General features: G+C 47.2%; 1 protein-coding gene and 1 pseudogene across 1 annotated transcript; both read left to right on the top strand.

The window, feature by feature from the left end:
* The first annotated feature begins 2,009 nt into the window (after positions 1 to 2,009).
* Positions 2,010 to 7,536, top strand: LOC130119532 (methionine-R-sulfoxide reductase B1-A-like). The gene is made up of 4 exons (XM_056288057.1): positions 2,010 to 2,158; positions 5,564 to 5,706; positions 6,157 to 6,271; positions 7,009 to 7,536. Exons 1-4 carry the CDS (start codon positions 2,104 to 2,106, stop codon positions 7,026 to 7,028), a joined length of 333 nt encoding a protein of 110 aa, XP_056144032.1. The 5' UTR covers positions 2,010 to 2,103; the 3' UTR covers positions 7,029 to 7,536.
* A 285-nt stretch (positions 7,537 to 7,821) lies between these two features.
* On the top strand, positions 7,822 to 9,382 carry LOC130119712 (methionine-R-sulfoxide reductase B1-A-like; annotated as a pseudogene).
* Positions 9,383 to 19,585: the final 10,203 nt, after the last annotated feature.

Here is a 19,585-nt window from a genome sequence, read left to right on the forward strand (position 1 = left end):
TAGTAATAATAACAATAATCCATCCATCCATTACCCAAACCGCTTATCCTGCTCTCAGGGTCGCGGGGGGATGCTGGAGCCTATCCAGCAGCCACTGGCTGGCAGGCGGGGAGACACCCTGGACAGGCTGCCAGACCCATCACAGGGCCCCCCCACACACACACACACACCCACACACCTACAGGGACAATTTTAGTGCGGCCGATTCACCTGACCTACATGTCTTTGGACTGTGGGAGGAAACCCACGCAGGACACGGGGGGGAACATGCAAACTCGGGATGACCCCCCAAGGTTGGACTATCCCCGGAGCTCGAACCTTCTTGCTGTGAGGCACACCGCACTAAACCACTGTGCCACCGTTGCCACCTAATAACAAAAATAACAAAATAGAAAGTACAATCTAGAGTACAAATATAAAGTGCAAAATAAATACATAAATAAAACTCAACTAAATAAAATAAAAAAATAAAACAAGCGCAACATCACACAATAAGATACCCTCCTTGCCCCCCCCCCTCGTCTGAAAAGGTGGGGTGGAGATAGGCCAAATACCTTTTGTGTACCACTGAGAGAAAGTCCAATCTAAAGACGAAGGGCAGAATAAATGATTACATATTGAAGCCAAGGATGATGCAGATAAGACCTTAAAATTGTGTCTAAATGGCTGCCAAAGTTTTAGCATCCTCGGATTTTGAGTTAATTTGTTAGGCAGTTTTTCTCCTGCATGGTGTCTCGTGTGAGTTTTGATACGACTGCCAGTCGTCATCACTTGCCTTACATACTACAGTGATGTGGTTTCTCCCTGTTGTGGCTGTTGATATGAACTGTGTATGATTCTGTGTATCCAGTGCTTTGCCACAAATACCACAAAACTATGTTTTCTCCCCAGAATGACTCCTTTCGTGGGTTTCAACGCTTCCTCGAGAGAAACTCTTGCCATGGTCGTTGCAGCTCTGCAGTTTCGAGAGCAGTGCAAGAAAATGGGATTTAGCAGTGGCTCGAGCCAACCTGCCAAGAGACAAAACAGTGGGCGACAGCAGATTTCAGTTCCTCTGTTGACAGGCAGTATTTTCTGCAGGTCAACCAACGGTCTTGCACCATTAAATGAGCGACGCATTGAAAAGCTTTCTTACACAAACGGTAAAAACTGCGGTTACTTTTCCCTTTGGTTAGAGCAGTGGTTCTCAACCTTTTTGAGGTCCTGGACCCCCTGTGTATTTTTGATCTACCCTGAGGACCCCTCCACCTGATCTTGGGGGAGGGGGGTTGCAATTTGGTAGAAACACTAGAAACTGCATTTTAAATTGCATTATAGCATTTATTCACTCTTTGGGGCAAAAATAAGAGCTTTCAGTTGTAACTTAGATATAGTTAACAAAACAGAATTCTTATGCAGTAACTTTCAGATATATGTAACAAAACAGAATATGTATTCAGTAACTTTCAGATATATGTAACAAAACAGAATATGTATTCAGTAACTTTCAGATATATGTAACAAAACAGAATATGTATTCAGTAACTTTCAGATATATGTAACAACACAGAATATGTATTCAGTAACTTTCAGATATATGTAACAACAGAACTTTTATGCAGTAACTTTTAACAACGCAAACGGGAGCGAGATCTCTTATTAAAATACAATAAATTACACTTGTGAAACAGATGTAATTAGAGAAAAAAGTCTTGTTACCCTTTATAGTTTAGGTAGATAAAGGTCTCAGTCACATCTGAGTAAAATAATCCTATTTCTATAAATGTCATAGGATCTTTTTTTTAAAGATATTTTATTTTCACGGACCCCTTGCAATTACACCACGGACCACTAGGGGTCCGCGGACCCCCGGTTGAGGAACACTGGGTTAGAGAGTCCAGCAGAGAGGCCGTTTCGAGGCCCCTCCCGGTTTCTGCTGTCGGTTTGTGTTTTAACCCCCCCCCCCCCGTCCTCCATTTCTTCATGCTCGTCGCTGCTGCTCGGATTCGGTACTTCCGCATTTTCGCGAGAACAACGCGCTGCCGATATCGCGAGAGTCGCGTAAAGGTCGTCGAGGCGGTTGATTGACGGCTCCTTCTGAGCGGCGCAGCGGAGGGCAGAGCGATGTCGTTTTGCTCCTTTTTCGGGGGAGAGGTTTTCAAAGACCACTTCAATCCAGGTATTACTTTGACCGCTCTCTCGTTTATCGGCGTTACGTCGCCGTATGCGCGGGAATAACGTCGTGTAATGTGGTTAGTTGCGCGGCTCGCAAGGTTTGCTAAATGCTAAAAACAGTTGGCGATGGCGTAGCTTGTCCCGTTGGTGTTGCCTGTTAGCTGCGTGGAGTTCGTTTGCCCGGACCGAGATCCGTTGATTTCCCGCCGGGCACGCAAAGAGAAGGTCCAAAAGGAAGCTGGACTGTACACCAAGGGACAGTACACCAAGGGACAGTATACCAAGGGACAGTACACCAAGGGACAGTATACCAAGGGACAGTACACCAAGGGACAGTATACCAAGGGACAGTACACTAAGGGACAGTACACCAAGGGACAGTATACCAAGGGACAGTACACCAAGGGACAGTATACTAAAGGACAGTACACCAATGGACAGTATACCAAGGGACAGTACACCAAGGGACAGTACACCAAGGGACAGTATACCAAAGGACAGTACGCCAACGGACAGTACGCCAAGGGACAGTACACCAAGGGACAGTACACCAAGGGACAGTATACCAAAGGACAGTATACCAAAGGACAGTATACCAAGGGACAGTACACCAAGGGACAGTATACTAAAGGACAGTACACCAAGGGACAGTATACCAAGGGACAGTACACCAAGGGACAGTACACCAAGGGACAGTATACCAAAGGACAGTATGCCAACGGACAGTACGCCAAGGGACAGTATACCAAAGGACAGTATACCAAGGGACAGTACACCAAGGGACAGTACACCAAAGGACAGTATGCCAACGGACAGTACGCCAAGGGACAGTACGCCAAGGGACAGTATACCAAAGGACAGTATACCAAAGGACAGTATACCAAGGGACAGTACACCAAGGGACAGTACACCAAGGGACAGTATACCAAAGGACAGTATACCAAAGGACAGTATACCAAGGGACAGTACACCAAGGGACAGTATACCAAGGGACAGAACACCAAGGGACAGTATACCAAAGGACAGTATACCAAGGGACAGTACACTAAGGGACAGTATACTAAAGGACAGTACACCAAGGGACAGTATACCAAGGGACAGTACACCAAGGGACAGTACACCAAGGGACAGTATACCAAAGGACAGTATGCCAACGGACAGTACGCCAAGGGACAGTACGCCAAGGGACAGTACACCAAGGGACAGTATACCAAAGGACAGTATACCAAAGGACAGTATACCAAGGGACAGTACACCAAGGGACAGTATACCAAAGGACAGTATACCAAAGGACAGTATACCAAGGGACAGAACACCAAGGGACAGTATACCAAAGGACAGTATACCAAGAGACAGTATACCAAGGGACAGTACACTAAGGGACAGTACACCAAGGGACCCTAGCTAACACCCTGTAGCTTGTCTAAACTAGCAAACTCGTAACACTCCCACGATTACACGAGTGTTTCAAAACCTGGTGTTGTCGGTGGGCGTTTGGAGGCTACAGTGAAATCCACTCCCATTTAATTGTATATGTATTGAGATTAGTACATGGACACACTTCTCCAAAATCTTGCAATAAGTAAGCAAAGACAGCCTGCCTGTCATGTCTCTGAAGCTCCGTTTTCGTTGGAAGCTCCAATGACGGTGAACGGGAAATGTGGAGCTAATGCTCAGGGTGGTTTAGGCCTGTTCCGTTTTGGTTCCATATTGAGGACACTTGCCGTGGAATAATGTATGCACACATACATCTGTTGAACTGTTCATAATATATGGAGTTCCACACGAAAGGACAAGGTTAAAAGAATATGTGAAACTGTCTTTCTGCATGCTCAATAATCCAGGAAAGAAAATTAAAGCAATCTTGCAATGTTGTGATTGCAAACGTTCCCAAATCCTCTGTGAATAGTACACATGGCCATTGAAACTCTAGTTAATGATCATGCCTATTTGCGTATGAAAGTGATCGTTGGTTTCGGTCGTTATGTAACTATTGGGGTATATAAGGGTGGGGATACCCGCAGTCAGTGGAGGGTTAAGAGGTCACTTAGATGAGTGATGAAACGTTTCTGTCAGTAAACATTGTGTCCAGATGAACTGATTCAACTTTCTTTGAGTATGTAAAACTATTTTCATTGTTGGTGTGGACACGGGTATTCCTCAAAATCTAAGTCCTCTCTTTCTAAGTAGTGAACGACTGGGCAGTAGTACCCTACATTATCAACCCAATATTGTAATAAACGGCCTATAGGTATAAAAAAAAAAATCCTGGCTCTATCACAAAACAATCAGTAACAGTCATTTAAAATGTGGCTCAAAAATCAGAATGAACTTTTCCAAAGAGCTTAAAAATGTGTACAGTACTAAAATCTAGTTGTTTTATTAACTATGGTTGCTGGCACTTTGGATGTAATCCCCCATCCGACCACAATATGGGTTGCAATGGCAGATCAGTGCTGTTTGTCCGGTTGCCACGGGAAACAACGTCTGTCTCTCTGTCCATCCGTCCGTCCAAACAACTTTACACTTGACACTGGACCTCCTTGGGTCCTCAGCAATACACCCGCCGAGTGTGAAGTCGATTGGATGAACGGTTGTCGAGACAATCGGTCGACGGTTGTCAAGAAAACCGAAGGTCAGACGTGCATATGGACAGAAACTCCTTCCATTTTAGTTAGATGACCGAGCTCAAAGTTAAATTGCGCTGTTTAACCTGTAGTGCTTCCAGATTTGATGTAATTAAACGGTATTGCACAACATGTTAAGTCTTAACTGGGGGCGTCCGGGTAGCGTAGCGGTCTATTCCGTTGCCTACCGACACGGGGATCGCCGGTTCGAATCCCAGTGTTACCTAGACACAATTGGCCGTGTCTGCGGGTGGGAAGCCGGATGTGGGTATGTATCCTGGTTGCTGCACTAGCTTCTGCTCTGGTCGGTCGGGGCGCCTGTTCCGGAGGAAGGGGGAACTGGAGGGAATAGCATGATCCTCCCACGCGCTACATCCCCCTGGCGAAACTCCTCACTGTCAGGTGAAAAGAAGCGGCTGGTGACTCCACATGTATCGGGAGGAGGCATGTGGTAGTCTGCAGCCCTCCTCGGATCGGCAGCGGGGCTGGAGCAACAACTGGGACAGCTCGGAACAGTGGGGTAATTGGCCGGACACAATTGGGGAGAAAAAGGGGGAAATTTTTTTAAAAAAAAGTTAACTGGTTGCTTCTGTGTTTAAAAACAAGATAATTGATCTTGATATTATAGAGGGTTACAAGTTCTAGTGATGAGTTCGCTATAGATATGTATGAAATAAAATCTGTCAAAAAAATATTTGTTATACTCACCCATACCCATGTCCATACCATACCATACCCATACATACATAAAAAAATGATACCTGTATTTCTCTCCTCTCCAGGGATTTATTCATGCTCCAAGTGTGACCACCAGCTGTTCTCCAGCAGATCCAAATATGAGCACTCGTCTCCCTGGCCAGCCTTCACAGAGACCATCCGTGAGGACAGTGTTTCCAAACATGAGGAGAGACCTGGGGCATACAAGGTGACATGCCTGGAAAAGGATTAACTCAGTTTGCTTTACAAGTCCTCAGCGTAGCCAGGGACTGATACGGATCTTAGTCTGAGCCCATTTACAGTCTGAGCTCCTCTTTTCATTGTTCTTTTTCATTGTTCCAAATTCAAGGCTCAGGGCCAAAGGGGATTAGGCTTTGACCTTTCAGGCCTCCCAAGTTTTCTAAACAGTGTGCTTCATACACTTTCTCTCGCACATGAAGCATTTTTTAATTCTGTTTAATGAAGTGTAATTGTGATATTAAACAGTCTCTATTATAAGTGAACCATGAATGATCCCAATCTTTGTAATCTTAAACTGAGAATGAGATTCTAAAACGTCACTCCTCTGATTATTTTATCTATCATCTATATTCTACTTTTACTTTTCATTGACCTCATGGTAACAATTTCTTGAATGCTGATTTTTTTCATGTTCCAGGTGAGATGTGGGAAGTGTGGCAATGGATTGGGCCACGAGTTTGTAAACGACGGGCCAACCAAAGGATCGTCTCGCTTTTGAATATTCAGTAGCTCACTGAAGTTCATCCCTAAAGGTAAAATATTCACACAATACCAAGAATTATCCAAAGGAGTTGAATCAAGTGCAACTGGACTTGGTATATATCCGTGAAGACGTTTCGCCTCTCATCCAAGAGGCTACCTCAGTTCGTGCCTTTCTGACTAGACCAAGCTAGTCTGACTGGCTGGTGATGAGACTCAGAATTTATCCTCTATGGCTCTGCAGAGCCATAGATATGAGTGGCTCTGTTAGCGACGGGCGTTGGTAAACATCGGATCACAAAGAGCCACGCATATCAATAGCTCTGACAACGACTCCTAGAGGATAAATTCTGAGTCTCGTCACCAGCCAGACAGACTAGCTTGGTCTAGTCAGAAAGGCACGAACTGAGGAAGCCTCTTGGATGAGAGGTGAAACGTCTTCATGGATATATACCAAGTCCAGCTGCACTTGATTCAACTCCTTTGGATAACCATGACCTGGATGAATGAGAACATTCACAGACAAATACCAAGAATTAGTTGTCCAGTGGAAGTTGACTGTCAAGCACTTTCTCGGCCATGCAGGTCACTTCTTCACTCTCTATACAGAACTTGAGTTGACAAATCTGACAGATACATTCTCCCTCCCTCAAAGCTTGTAAATTAACAATTTGTAAGGATGCACGTCCTGTCTGAATAGTCTTATTCCTCTACCGAATATAAATAATATGAACATAAAGCTCTTTTTTTACCCCTTTCTCTATTTGTCCGTCTCTCGCCTTCTCCGCAGATAAGGTTGATGGACAGTAAGGTGAGCTGTTGGAGGGGGTGGCTGCCAGAAAAGGAGAACGTCTGAAAGCTCTCTGTTCTACTGAAGGTGCGGACAGTGGATGAAGTGCTCTGGGAAAAGTCTGGGACCTCCAGGACACCGATGGACAATGGCTTCACTGGACGGCAAGGATGGAGGACACTATCAACTTCCTTATGCAATGAGCTCAAGTGATATATATATATATAGGCACAATCACCAATTAAGTTAGCGTAATGTATTACACGTTCATGGTCTCTCCGTTTTGTATTTTGGCATTAATAATAGGAGGAGAGGTGATTGCGCAATATTTTTGATAATGACTTATTTTTATTATAAGGTTTTTGAGATAAAGCAAATGAAATATTAGTTATAGTAACAGGTACTTTTTAAAATCAATACTATATTCCTGATGTCACAAATGTCTGTTCAAAAGCATTTTATGAATGAATGTCACACGAGAGTCCAAATGGCAATAAATTTTATATACACTACTTATTATTGTATAGTTCTTGAATTATAGATGTTGTTCCCGATACATGTAGTTTCATCAGACATTTATCTGAAGTACTGATGGTTCATTGTGACTGAGCTAATATGCCCAGAAGCTGTGAACATACTGCCACCTAGTGTTGAAATACGAATGCACGCCACAAGTAGGGCAGAGTTGGTGTCACTTGACCTGGCAGCTGGGCAAGTCCATTCCAGTTTTAGCTGGGTGGTTCACTGTAAACAAAGGTCTCAGGCTTGGTAGTATTACCCTCTTCCTTCTAGGTGTTATTCAGCATGGAGGAAATGTCATATTGTTCTTTCTCTGGTGGCGAAGAGTACAGGAACCATTTCCAACCCGGTGAGTAGCTGCATGTCACGAACGCCAGCGGGAACAGCCACAGTAGCATTTACACATTTGCTCCTTTTCTGTCTGCGCTCCTTAACTTTGCAGAGCGTGAGGAACCTGTGTCCCGGACAATCGCGGTACATATTGTTAGAAACCCGTACAGTTATCTTCTGTCACACCGGCAGGTATCTACGTGTGCTCGGGGTGTGGACACGAGCTGTTTTCCAGCACATCGAAGTTTGAGCACTCTTCCCCTTGGCCGGCCTTTTCAGAGACCATCCACAAGAACAGCGTGTTGAAGTACCCTGAAGCGTGGGGCCCATAAAGGTCGGTATGAATGGTTCCCTCTGTGGAGCCGTTTCAACTGCCCCTGTTTATGAGTTTTAATGAACCTGCACAATATGAGCTGGGTGCCTCTGAAACATCTGTAGATTATCTGAAAGCAATTTTCTTTCTCATTTGCCTTTGGTCTTAATGGGCTTGGCCCACACGTGCTACCTGCTGATGGTCGTGTTATCAAGGAATATCCCCATCAGAGTCCCTGGCCCTTTTTGTGTGTCTCCAGGTTTGCTGTGGCAAGTGTGGAAATGGATTGGGCCACGAGTTTCTGCATGATGGACCAAAAGAAGGACTGTCACGCTACTGAATATTCAGCAGCTCATTGGAGTTCATCCCTAAAGGTGGTCTGTCACAGGAAATTGCTATAACCTCTGTTTCTCTCTGGCTTTCTATCTCTTTTTTTCCCCTCCTACGTTCAAACATAAGAGTACTGTCGTGACATAACACTGTCCCTATCCACTACTAATACTACTACTACTACTACTACTACTACTACTACTTTTGGCTGTTCCCATTACGGGTCACCGCAGCGGATCATCCGTTTCCATCGCTTCCTGTCCTCTGCATCTTCCTCTGTCACACCAGCCACCTGCATGTCCTCCCTCACCACATCCATAAGCCTCCTCTTGGGCCTTCCTCTTCTCCTCTTCCCTGGCAGCTCCATATTCAGCATCCCTCTCCCAATATACCCAGCATCTCTCCTCCACACATGTCCAAACCATCTCAATCTCGCCTCTCTTGCTTTGTCTCCAAACCGTCCAACCTGAGCTGTCCCTCTAATATACTCGCTCCTATTTTACACTATTTAACACCGTCTCTGTCTAACCCCACAATTTGGTCTCCTCTCTCCACAGATAAGGCCGATGGACAGTAAAGTGAGCTGTTAGTAAAAAAAAAAACAACTATTGGACTGTGTGAAGGTTGTCTTCTGCTGAAGGTGCAGGCAGTGGATGAAGTGCCCTGGTACAAAGCCCAGTCTGGGACCTCCAGGACACTGAAGGTCTGCGTCTTCACTGAACAGCAACAATGGAGGACTCGACACCGGAGATCAGCGGTGCAAACAAACATGCACACCACTAGCGACATGAAATATGGACACATGAAGTCCCACACGTACAGGTGGCATCGCTGCTTCATGTTTACTCTTCCTGTTGTGCCTCTTTAACCCAGTTGTCCTAATGTGGCGCTGTGGCATGCCGAATACAACACGAGTCACGGCATTGATGGCGAGATATGTCAGTGTTGTGGACTCGAGCCTTATTTTGAGTTTAACAGTGTGTGCTTATTTTCTTAGTTCTGAGTCGGCCCCATCGATTGTCCACATGTTTCTTCTGGCGAGAGAAAGAGGGAGAGCACGGCTGGCTAAACTGTTCCGGGTGCAGGTGTGACAGTTCACTGATGGACTGCTGAAGACAGACGCAACCTGTGTGTTGTGACGACCGTCTTCCGTTCACAACTGTTTTCTTAACTGTAACTATAACAAACCTAAGATCAACGTTACTGGCACTCATAGATGTCTGATGCTCTTGTCCGTAACGGCATCGGATAAATCTGGGACGGGTCTCTGGTTCCCTCAGAAATCTTTCCCGCCAGGGAATCAAATGGTCGAACACAGACGTGTCGGGTAACTGTCACTCATCTTGCATTACTTGCTCACATGAACCGCGTCGCGTCCTCACAGAGGCTCTGCTGCCTCAACCGTCTCACAGCTGGCCGGTTCCCAGCTTTAGAAAGGTACACACCTCCCACACACACCAGGGGGAGCCCCCTCTGCTGTGTTGACATCCACTCATTACCCCCTCTGTGCCATTTAAACTCAAATACATGGCAGAAATGGGGTCAAATCATATGCCACGACGGTAATCTCGACTGGTTACATAGGCTGTTGCCCAGGATGGGAGATCTTGTACCCGTCTGATTTAGAGATAGCATACACAGATTTGGTCTTAATGATGATTTTCATTTCCATGCACTTGCAGTAAAGAAGGCTGTGTGCAGCCGGACAATGTGAACGCACCACCAACATATCTGGAAACTGATGTGACCCGATTCTCGACTTCAGACGTTTGTAATTGTACGTGTTGTTTCATTAAGGTCACCGAGATCACATTTTGCTGCAACCTTCTGAGCCAGTGTTTCTCAACCCTGTCCTCAAGGACCCCCTATCCTGCATATTTTCTTTGCAACCCTGAATAGGTACCTGTTTGTAGTTATTCAACCAATCGGCAATGCATTTTGTCAGATGTTGCACACCTTGCATAATTAAGTGCCGCGAGATGATTGGTCGAGGAAGTACAAGCAGGGCTACCTATGCAGGGTTACAATGAAAATCTGCAGGATAGGGGGGGGTCCTTGAGGACTGGGTTGAGAAACACTGTAATCTGAGCAGTCGTGACCATTTTTTTTTTAATGCAGACTTTTCTAGTAGCCAGATGATTATACCACGAGGTCCATCCGATCATAACAGCAGCCCAGATAACACTGCAGAGGTTTTGCAGGGGACAACAACAGAGATAGATTACATAAACCTGATCTTTGGGTCAAAGTGCGGGTTAACGTTGAAACAGTATTTCAGGAGGCCTGTCTAGCGAAGCTACGTCTTCTACGTGGCCGTTAAACTTCTTCTTTTTTTTTAATGCACAGTAACTTCTCTTGGCTTGGGTGACGACAATGTTCAACCTCATATATTACCATTAGATAGCTCTATAAAGGAAATCGTTGAAACAGGGGACCTCAAGGTCATCTTCAAAACTGGAATAGCGCAGTTTCACCAGGTGGTGGCGCTATTCTCCTTAGAGGAACTCTAAATAGCAGTGATCTCTCACCTAATGTAATGCAACTATTTACGTGTTTGCGTCTCATTGCAGTGAAAGGTCAGCGGTGCGTCCCTCGCTCGATCAACGATTCCTGAAACCAGTCTGGCCGCGGCTGGTTGCATCCTGTTGCCGCTGCAAAAGTGCAGGTTGGTGAACTTTGAACCCGGAGCCGAGGAGAGCCTTCATAGATTCTGCACGTCCCAGTTTGTTTTTTTAAAACTTCCCTGACTTCACTTCTTTCTTTCTTTTTAATTCGTTGTTTGAAATATCAGCTATATGCATATATAATATATGTTCTTTCACAACACCGAGGCCACGCTGACAAATGTTGTGCGGAGTATTTATATCTATTTGACGTGCTCGCCAAAGCACAGTTTGGCAACCAAGCCAAGCCAGTGATCTGGTGATTTAGAGCAGAGTGAATGAATCCGAGTGGCGTGGTACCTGGGCCAAATCCCCCCCCCCCTGCAGTATATCGCTGAGCATTAGACGTGTCTAAACACCGGCACCGCTGCCCGCAGCGGCGGGATCCCAGACAAGGCCCGGGTGCTGGGGGCGCACTCAGGCGCTCTGGTGGCGCTTCAGTCGGCTGGGAGGAGCAGGTGTGGAGCCGGTCGTTTCAAAGAGGGGGGGGGGGGACACATCAGAGGGGAGGTTGAAAGGTTTATTGTCAGGTAGGGGGGATTAGGCCCGGGAATGCAAACACATTACTCCTGCCTTTCCCTACGTTTGAAAAGCCGGTTCTGATTAAGTGTCGGTCCAGTGTCGCAAGCGTTCAACGTGAAGGATTCAGGGGCGTACTCCGGCCATTCGGGCGCCCTGGGCGAGAACCCCCCCCCCCCAAAAAAAGCACCATCTTCAGGGGATATGACCATTTTTAATTTGAATTTGTGCTATTGTATACACGAAATAAGTAAAAGTGCAACAGTGGGCGTACAAAGGAGGCAAACAGAAAAGGAGACTATTGTGGGCAGTTATAAAAGAAAATGTGAGAAAAATAAAAACGCACCATATTTACTCACGCGCAGTCAAATATTTAACAACAGGTGCATGACGTGGATAAACAAAAAAAAGACTCAAATTTACATTTCGTGTGCTATTAAAGCGGGTGAAAGGCGGTTTCTGTCTTACAAGCGGTCACGCCTCGACTTCCCGGCTGCAAAATTATTAACGATATTGTCGCAGCATAGCTTTCTGGCCACATCTGGGTGGTAGTGGGGGTGGTGGGGGGGGCATTTCCTGCAGGGGTACCCTAGGCAACCGCCTTGGTTGCCTATTCCTGGAAACGCCCCTGGGATGACTGGGCATGCACCTGGATCTTATCACGAGAATGATCAGAAGCATTCAGTTCACAGAAGAAAAGGCTGTGAGTGGGAACATCCTGTTTGAACATCTTGATTTTTTTTCCCCCCAAATAATAATAAATTTAAAAAAAAGTTGTTCATTCGGAGTAATCTCGTTTAATTCAGTTATGGACCTGAACTCAAGTTCAGCCTATTCCAAATGTTGCAGACGAAGTCTCGGTCTTTTGCAGGAACTCTGCAAAAATAGACAAGTGGAATGGTAAAAGTGGACTGCGTGTATACGGCGCCTTTCTTGTCTGCCGACCCCTCGAAGCACTTCGCAGTGTAGGCCTCACGTTCACCCGTTCGCACACACGATCACACACTGGCGGTGGAGGCCGCCGTGCAAGGCGTCAACCTGTTCATCAGGGGCAGTTAGCGGTTCGGTGTCCTGCTAAAGATACTTCAATGTGCTCTCCGCAGGAGCCGGGGATCCAGCTCGTGACCTTGCGATTACTAGACGACCCGCTCGACCTCCTGAGCCACGCCGCCCCGAGTAGAAGGCCTAATCCCTCTTAGTAATTTGATAAGCCATGCTTATCCTCTCTCCTTCGAGCTTGTTAATTGCCACGAGCGTTTACCCGTTCCCAATAAATGAATAGCAAGGTGGATATTTTCTGCTTCCCTTTTCACGAGTCCTTGGCCGTGCGTTGTCTGTGGCGTCACCTTGCATAGAAAACACGCGGATGAAACGGTCCCCGGGAGGAAGTCTGGGAGTGGGGAAGGGGGACCAACTCAAAAGACGGAAAGGGACCCAAGGGGAAAAAAGCACGACAAAAATAAAACAAAATTGCCCAACACGCAGGACTGTAATTACCACGGCCTAACGGACTTTCAAGTTGGCGTGGCTAGGGCATGAGCACACAGCTGTAAGGCCGAGACCAGAGGAACAAACAGGAAGGAGGAAGTGGTAATCCTGCGATAGAATCACGAGATAGACTTGGGCTGCAACCATTGTTTTCTTCTCTCGAACTTCTGGTCTCATTACGCTGGTAAGCAATAGGGACTGTTAATTGCATTAAAGCCCGAGTACTCCGCCTCCCTACGGGCGATGCCCGACCGCTAAACATGTCTGTGCCTCTGACTCATCCGCAGACATCTTGGCTTAATTGTAAACGATACAAGCCACTTGCCTGTTGGCTATTCCTGGTTGCCCCGCACCTGGTTCTGTTTTGAGAAAACGTCCGCTTCTGTGTCCATAAGCAATGACATGAAATCCAGCTTCAAGATGCGGGTATCCCTTAAAACAGTCATCATTCAGTGGCTTTGCTGTGCACGCCACAAAATCTGTGATCAGATGTGCAGATGTGCGGACGTGCGGCCTGCGCACGAACAAAGGATGAAACTCAGGGATTGTAACAACAATGGACCCCCCCCCCCCCAAAAAAAGGTCCTTTCATCATCTGTTGTATGTGTGTTACCACCTTACACATGGTATTCTAGGACCTTGCCATGTGCGGCGGAACTGGTCCCCATATGTTGCAGAGGGCACACGTGTGTGCCTTCCCCTGCCTGGCCAAAAATCTGTCTCCCTTTGTGTGATGAATGAATGGGTAAAACAGGGCCCATATATATATATATATATATATATATATATATATATATATATATGGCAATGGAATGGGACGAAGGAGAGATGGGAAACTCATGGCACTCGGGGCTGTACATTGTTCTTGTTAAATGGGAGGGGGGGGGTCCTGTTTTAGGAGAAGGCCAGGGTTATGAAAACCAAAATAACGAGAATTCTTTGCTCTTTCCATCATGGACGCCGAGCAGCGACCCTGGACGTGAGATGACGTGCAGCTCACGAACTGCACATAAGCCGGTGTTGCGTGGCGCTTTATAGCGTGTCCACTTCGATGGCACGGTGAATGTGGAACGAAGAAGAGTCGTTAACCCCCCCCCCCCCCCCCCCCAAAAAAAAAGGCAAGAAGAAGTACCGCCGAGGCCCGGAGAGCTTTGCTGTGCGCTGGGCGGAAACGCTAGGCAACTCCGCAGCGGGGGGGGGGGGGATCACGTGACACGCTTGTTTCGCCAGACGCAGATTCGCCACGGAGCGGAGGTGCGCGGCGGGAGGCGATATTATGAACCCTACATAGGCCTCGCCAAAATCCCGTTTCTGGCTTTGTCACGTGTGCGCCACCGTAGCAACGCGAAAATATGTTGTTATGGGGTTAGCGCTCATCAAGGAAACGCTGTACACCCACAATTTAACCTGTCTAAGTTATCCACAATCAACATTACTATAATACCAATAACGTATCCAAGGAGCAGAGGCAGACCTTGTAACCTAAAATTGTTAGGTTAGTCAACTTAAGGCTATTCTTTCCCTCACAATCATAATTTCAACCCCATGGTTCACTTTTTAGACGATTCATAAGTTATGTAACTTAATATTTTGATTATTTTTTTATACACAGGTAACAACTTACTGATCAGCTTTCTTAAATGTGAGAAAGTCTATTTATTAGATATATGTTCATTTTCAGACAACTAACGTTACTTACCTCTGTTCTGTTGTTGACAGCCAGCAGTCCAAAATTACAAAAGCAGCCAGCTGTCCAAAATTGCGAAAAATACAAAATTACAAAATTGAAGGTAGCTAACGTTAGCTTTGCTTCGCACCGAGTTGATAGTTGATTGTTTCCTTAGCAACGCAGCGGAAATCCGGCGTCCGTTCGCGAGATTTGGGACAGGGTACGGGATTTTGGCGAGGGCTATGTAGGGTTCATAATATCGCCGGCGGGAGGACCCTTCGCCATGCGGGGGGCCCTCGGTGAGAAAACAAACAAGCGGGCCGCGACGACAAAGGGACGGCGAGGCCCTCGGTGGGTTTAGCCGCCGCTTATTGTCCGCTTATCTCACGATCGCATTTTCGTGTTGTGTTTTTCTCTCTCCTCTCTTCTCTCTCTGGCCCGCTCGAAAGTTCGCCGGCTTAAACGGCGGCGCAGGTTTTGAACACACAGGCGCGTATCTACGGTCTCATCGCGCCCCCCGCCCCCCCGGGGGAGATGGGCCCCGGAGACGGTACGCGCTTGTGGCGTGTGGCGCTCCTCTCTCCGCTCAGTGGGGGGGGGGGGGGGACGTGTCTTCTCTGTTAAGGAATGGCCGGGGGGGTGGGGTGGGGGGGTAAGAGAGGAGGCTTAAGACAGGAGAGTAAATGTCTGCTCTCGTCTCTCCGCTGTACGGTGGACTATAGGGGTTTGAAAAGGAGCTGGGCTTGCTCACCCAGGGAGCGAGCAATTTATCCAAGTCGCATATATTTTTTGGGGAGGAGGGGGTGTCATGCACTGCGCACGTGATTGTGCACGCGCTATTTTGTGTGCGTCCAAATGCGTGTTCGGCGTAGGTCCTGCTGCTCCGGTCCTCTCGGTTCCGTGCAAGGCGGCGCGGCGTGCAGGGGAGGACCGTTCCTGACAGAACGGAGACGGCGGCGTTGCGTGTCGCCGTGTCCAGGAGCGTCGGAGGCCGTCCACGGCCTGCCTGCACGCCGGAGATAACCCGAGCCATGCCAGGGAGAACAGTGTGATTAACTCCAGTCTTTCTTTGGATATGGTGCCATGCATGATCCCACCGCCGCCGACCCCCTTCAATTTGTGGCTGCTCATCCTCTCTCATCTTGGTTTAGCGTTCCCAGTGTACACCATATGAGATCCAGATTATGCTCTGTGTGTGTGCGCGTGTGTGTGTGTGTGTGTGTGTGTTTACGCCAAGCATCTGTGTATGTGTATGCTTGCCAGTGTGCACTCTTGTTTTTCCCCATTGTGAGCCCTCCTCCTCCTCCTCCTCCTCCTCCACCAGCACACTTGTGTTCGGTCGGTTGGGCATGTGTGTGTCTTAATGTAAATAAGTGTGCGTGTGTGTGTATGTGTAATGCATGTATGTATATATGCATGCATTGTAGAGACGTCTTCGAACCCTGGGGCCCCCCACAGGTCCCAGATGGGTGGTCTTAATAGCTAAAATTGCCCCTCTGGCAGCGCTGATTGCTAACTTCTGTGGAAAGAGCATACAGGGGTGCCTTCGCTGGATACTGAGCCCTTTCTTCTCCCGAGCGATTATAACCCCATCAGTGACCTAGTATAATCTACATCATTCCCTGGCATTATGAGATGGCTATGGAGTCGTATGCTGCCATGTGTTTGGACTTTGGTCTTTCTTCGGAGATCACATCACGAACGAAGCAGAGGAGAAGCCTGTGTCTTGGGGGACTAATGCAGGAGCAGGCCTACATGTGTGAGTGTGTGTGTGTGTGTGTGTGTGTGCCGGTGCTTCATCTTTCGATTTCTTTCAACTGGTAGGCAACTGTAATACGTGAATCGTATGTACAGTCAAATGACTGGTATCAAATAAAGCCTTTAAGAGATGCGTATTCACGTACTTGTGTGCACGGCCTGCTTGTCTGTACGATGTGCGAGGGCTTGTGCATGTACGTATTCGAGAGAACCCAGATGGATCCCTGTCATTTCTTCAGTGAGGGGAATTCCATTCACCTCTGCAGCTTTATTACCCCCCTGCACACACACACACACACACGCACACACACAAGCGAGCACACATTGATTTTGCACGTCTCGCGGCAACCCTCTGGAGTATTCAATAACACCACCATCAATCCATCTTGGACACCAATCTATCTATTCATCTCCCTCTTTTATCGGAACGCATGATGAATAGTGTCAACGTTTGGCACAGACAAGCCTCCCTTCTCACACATCTGCACATGGCAGTTCTTTAACTGTTGTGCCAGAGACGCAAATCCCTCCTCGCCCTCCGTGTCCTTCTCTATACGTTTTTTTCTTCTTCTCTCCATTCTTGACTGTTATTAATGTCTCGGTCATGCGTGGAGAAAGCATTTTGTATCAGCAAATATGGGCATATTTGATCATTTAGGAAGGAACATGGTGGTGGTGGTGGGGGGGCTCGGTAGCCGAATGGTTAGGGCATGTGGTCGCAACCGTCGCCGGTTCGAATCCGGCCGGCGACCTTTGTTGCGTGTCTCCCTCTCCCTCATTTCCTGTCTACCTTCCCGCCACTGTGTCGCTGTCTAATGAAAAAAGAACATGGATATTAAATTGAACTAAGCCCCTCTCACTGTCAGCCCCGTGGTAAACAGTGTTGGAAACGATGAGTTGCTTATTACGAGAAGTGCTCAAAAAACAAAAAAACCTCCTGATGTTGTTCGGTCTCAGTACTCCATTGTGTCCCCCAAATCCAGACCTGAAAACCCAAAGTGAGACCAGATGAGTGCCACAGGGAGGAGAGGAAGATTTGTGTGTGTGTGTGTGTGTGTGTGTGTGTGTGTGTGTGTGTGTGTGTGTGTGTGTGTGTGTGTGTGTGTGTGTGTGTGTGTGTGTGTGTGTGTGTGTGCGTGTGTGCGTGTGTGTGCGTGTGATGGGAGAGGGGTTAAACAAGAATACCAGGTCAAAGACTCGCAGCACATTCCCACAGGAATACGGGTCACAGACGACCCCGTATGATTATCAGCTTTTCTACCGAGACGAGGGGTTAGGGCGTGTGGTTGTGTTGGAAGGGCGTGTGGTTGTGTTGGAGAGGCAAGATGGTGAACTACCGTGAGGGCCTTGACTTGGAAAACACGAATCTGTGTAGATTTGCAGAAGCGCAGCCTTGATCTGAACGACCCCCCCTGTCTCGTAACTTATCTGGCCCCGTTCAGGTGGGACAGCCTCTTTAGCATGGTCGTCCCTCCTGTCTCAGGTCCGAATAAAGTCCCGAAATAGGTAAAGCGAGGAATAACGTGCACATATTTGGTGCACTCCTGTCCCCTGTGGCCAAAACAACCATCAATGCCTTAGCTAATGGTCTGCGTCTCTGAGCAGTGCATGAACTCACATTCTTGTGAAATGTAGGCCGGCCCCAAAGGGCAGGAGCCGGTCTCCTGTTTCTGTTGCATGGGGCTGCTCGACACACACCCTCGAGTCTCCAGTGTTGTCTCTTGCCACATGATATCATTTTCATAGACATGACTCAAGAGTGAGGGAAATCCACATGGTGTGTTTTTTTTACAATCAAATCTCGTGTTTCTCACAGGTGATGTGCGAGACGTGACCGCTCTTAAAGGGATAGTCTGGGGTTTTCAGAGGTGAGGTGGTGTGAGTCACTCACAACTAGCTTACACTGATGCACGCACACAACAGAAAAACAACCTGCTTCAGGTGTAGCGACGCTCTTTCTGCTCCCAGATTGACGATTTCCACCTTATTCCTAGCCCCCCGTGATATCGCGCGTGAATTATGGGCGCGACTTCCGGCGCGTCCTGTCGCTGAACCGGAACCTGCGTTTTCCATGGTAACGGTACGCTAACCGTCTTTCTTGGAGCGAGTTGTACGGCGTCTCGTTCATCCATGAAGATCCAGCCAGCCAAATTAGCTAATGATGTGGGAACACAACCTCAAGCAGCTCAAAAAAGGTGAAATAAGAATATGCTTAATTTGTGTGTGTGTGCGCGCGTGTGCGCGCGTGCGTGTGCATGTGTGTGTGAATCAATCAATTAATTGTAAAACACTTTGAGTGACTGTTGCAGCTAGAAAAGCGCTATAAAAATGCAATTTGATTGATTGATTGATTGGTTGGTTGATTGATTTGCTGAAGAACGTCACTGTATCTACCATACGCTGGCTTTCTTCGACAAACAACGTTTCCAAGATATAGTCTGTGGGGCGACGTATTCTGCTTCGGAGGGAGGAAGGCCAAACAACTTGTGTAAAAAACAAACAAACAAAACAAACAAAACAAAAACAAACAAAACAAAACAAGTATCCCTTTAAAGGTACAGTGGCGTATTTCTACCTGAACGCTTGCCTGCAGAGGCGAAGCTACGGCGCGTGTCTGTTGTGGCGGTGTTGGGGGTTGATCGCAACTCTGATTTCGCCTTTTGATTTGTGCCTGTACCGTTGCCGTGGCCCGTCCTCTCTTTTGTCTCCCATTGTCTGGCCATAAAACGTTTGCCTGTAAGTGTTTTTACCTTCAGTTCTCTTCATAAATGTTTATGAAACTCAGTAATAATAAGAGAAAGCCCGTTCTATGGTTAATCCGTAGCCATATGCTAACCGCTAGCATGTCAATGGGAATTATAACGTAAGTTAGCCCGAAGCTAGCCGCTAGCGCGGCAATGGAAGTTGTAATGTAAGTTAGCCTGAAGCTAAACACATCAGTTTGTAGGCAGTTGTGTGTTAGGTTTGCCTGTAAGTGTTTTTACCCTC

The sequence above is a fragment of the Lampris incognitus genome, chromosome 10 (genome assembly GCF_029633865.1).
Source record: "Lampris incognitus isolate fLamInc1 chromosome 10, fLamInc1.hap2, whole genome shotgun sequence".
Lineage (NCBI taxonomy): Eukaryota > Metazoa > Chordata > Actinopteri > Lampriformes > Lampridae > Lampris > Lampris incognitus.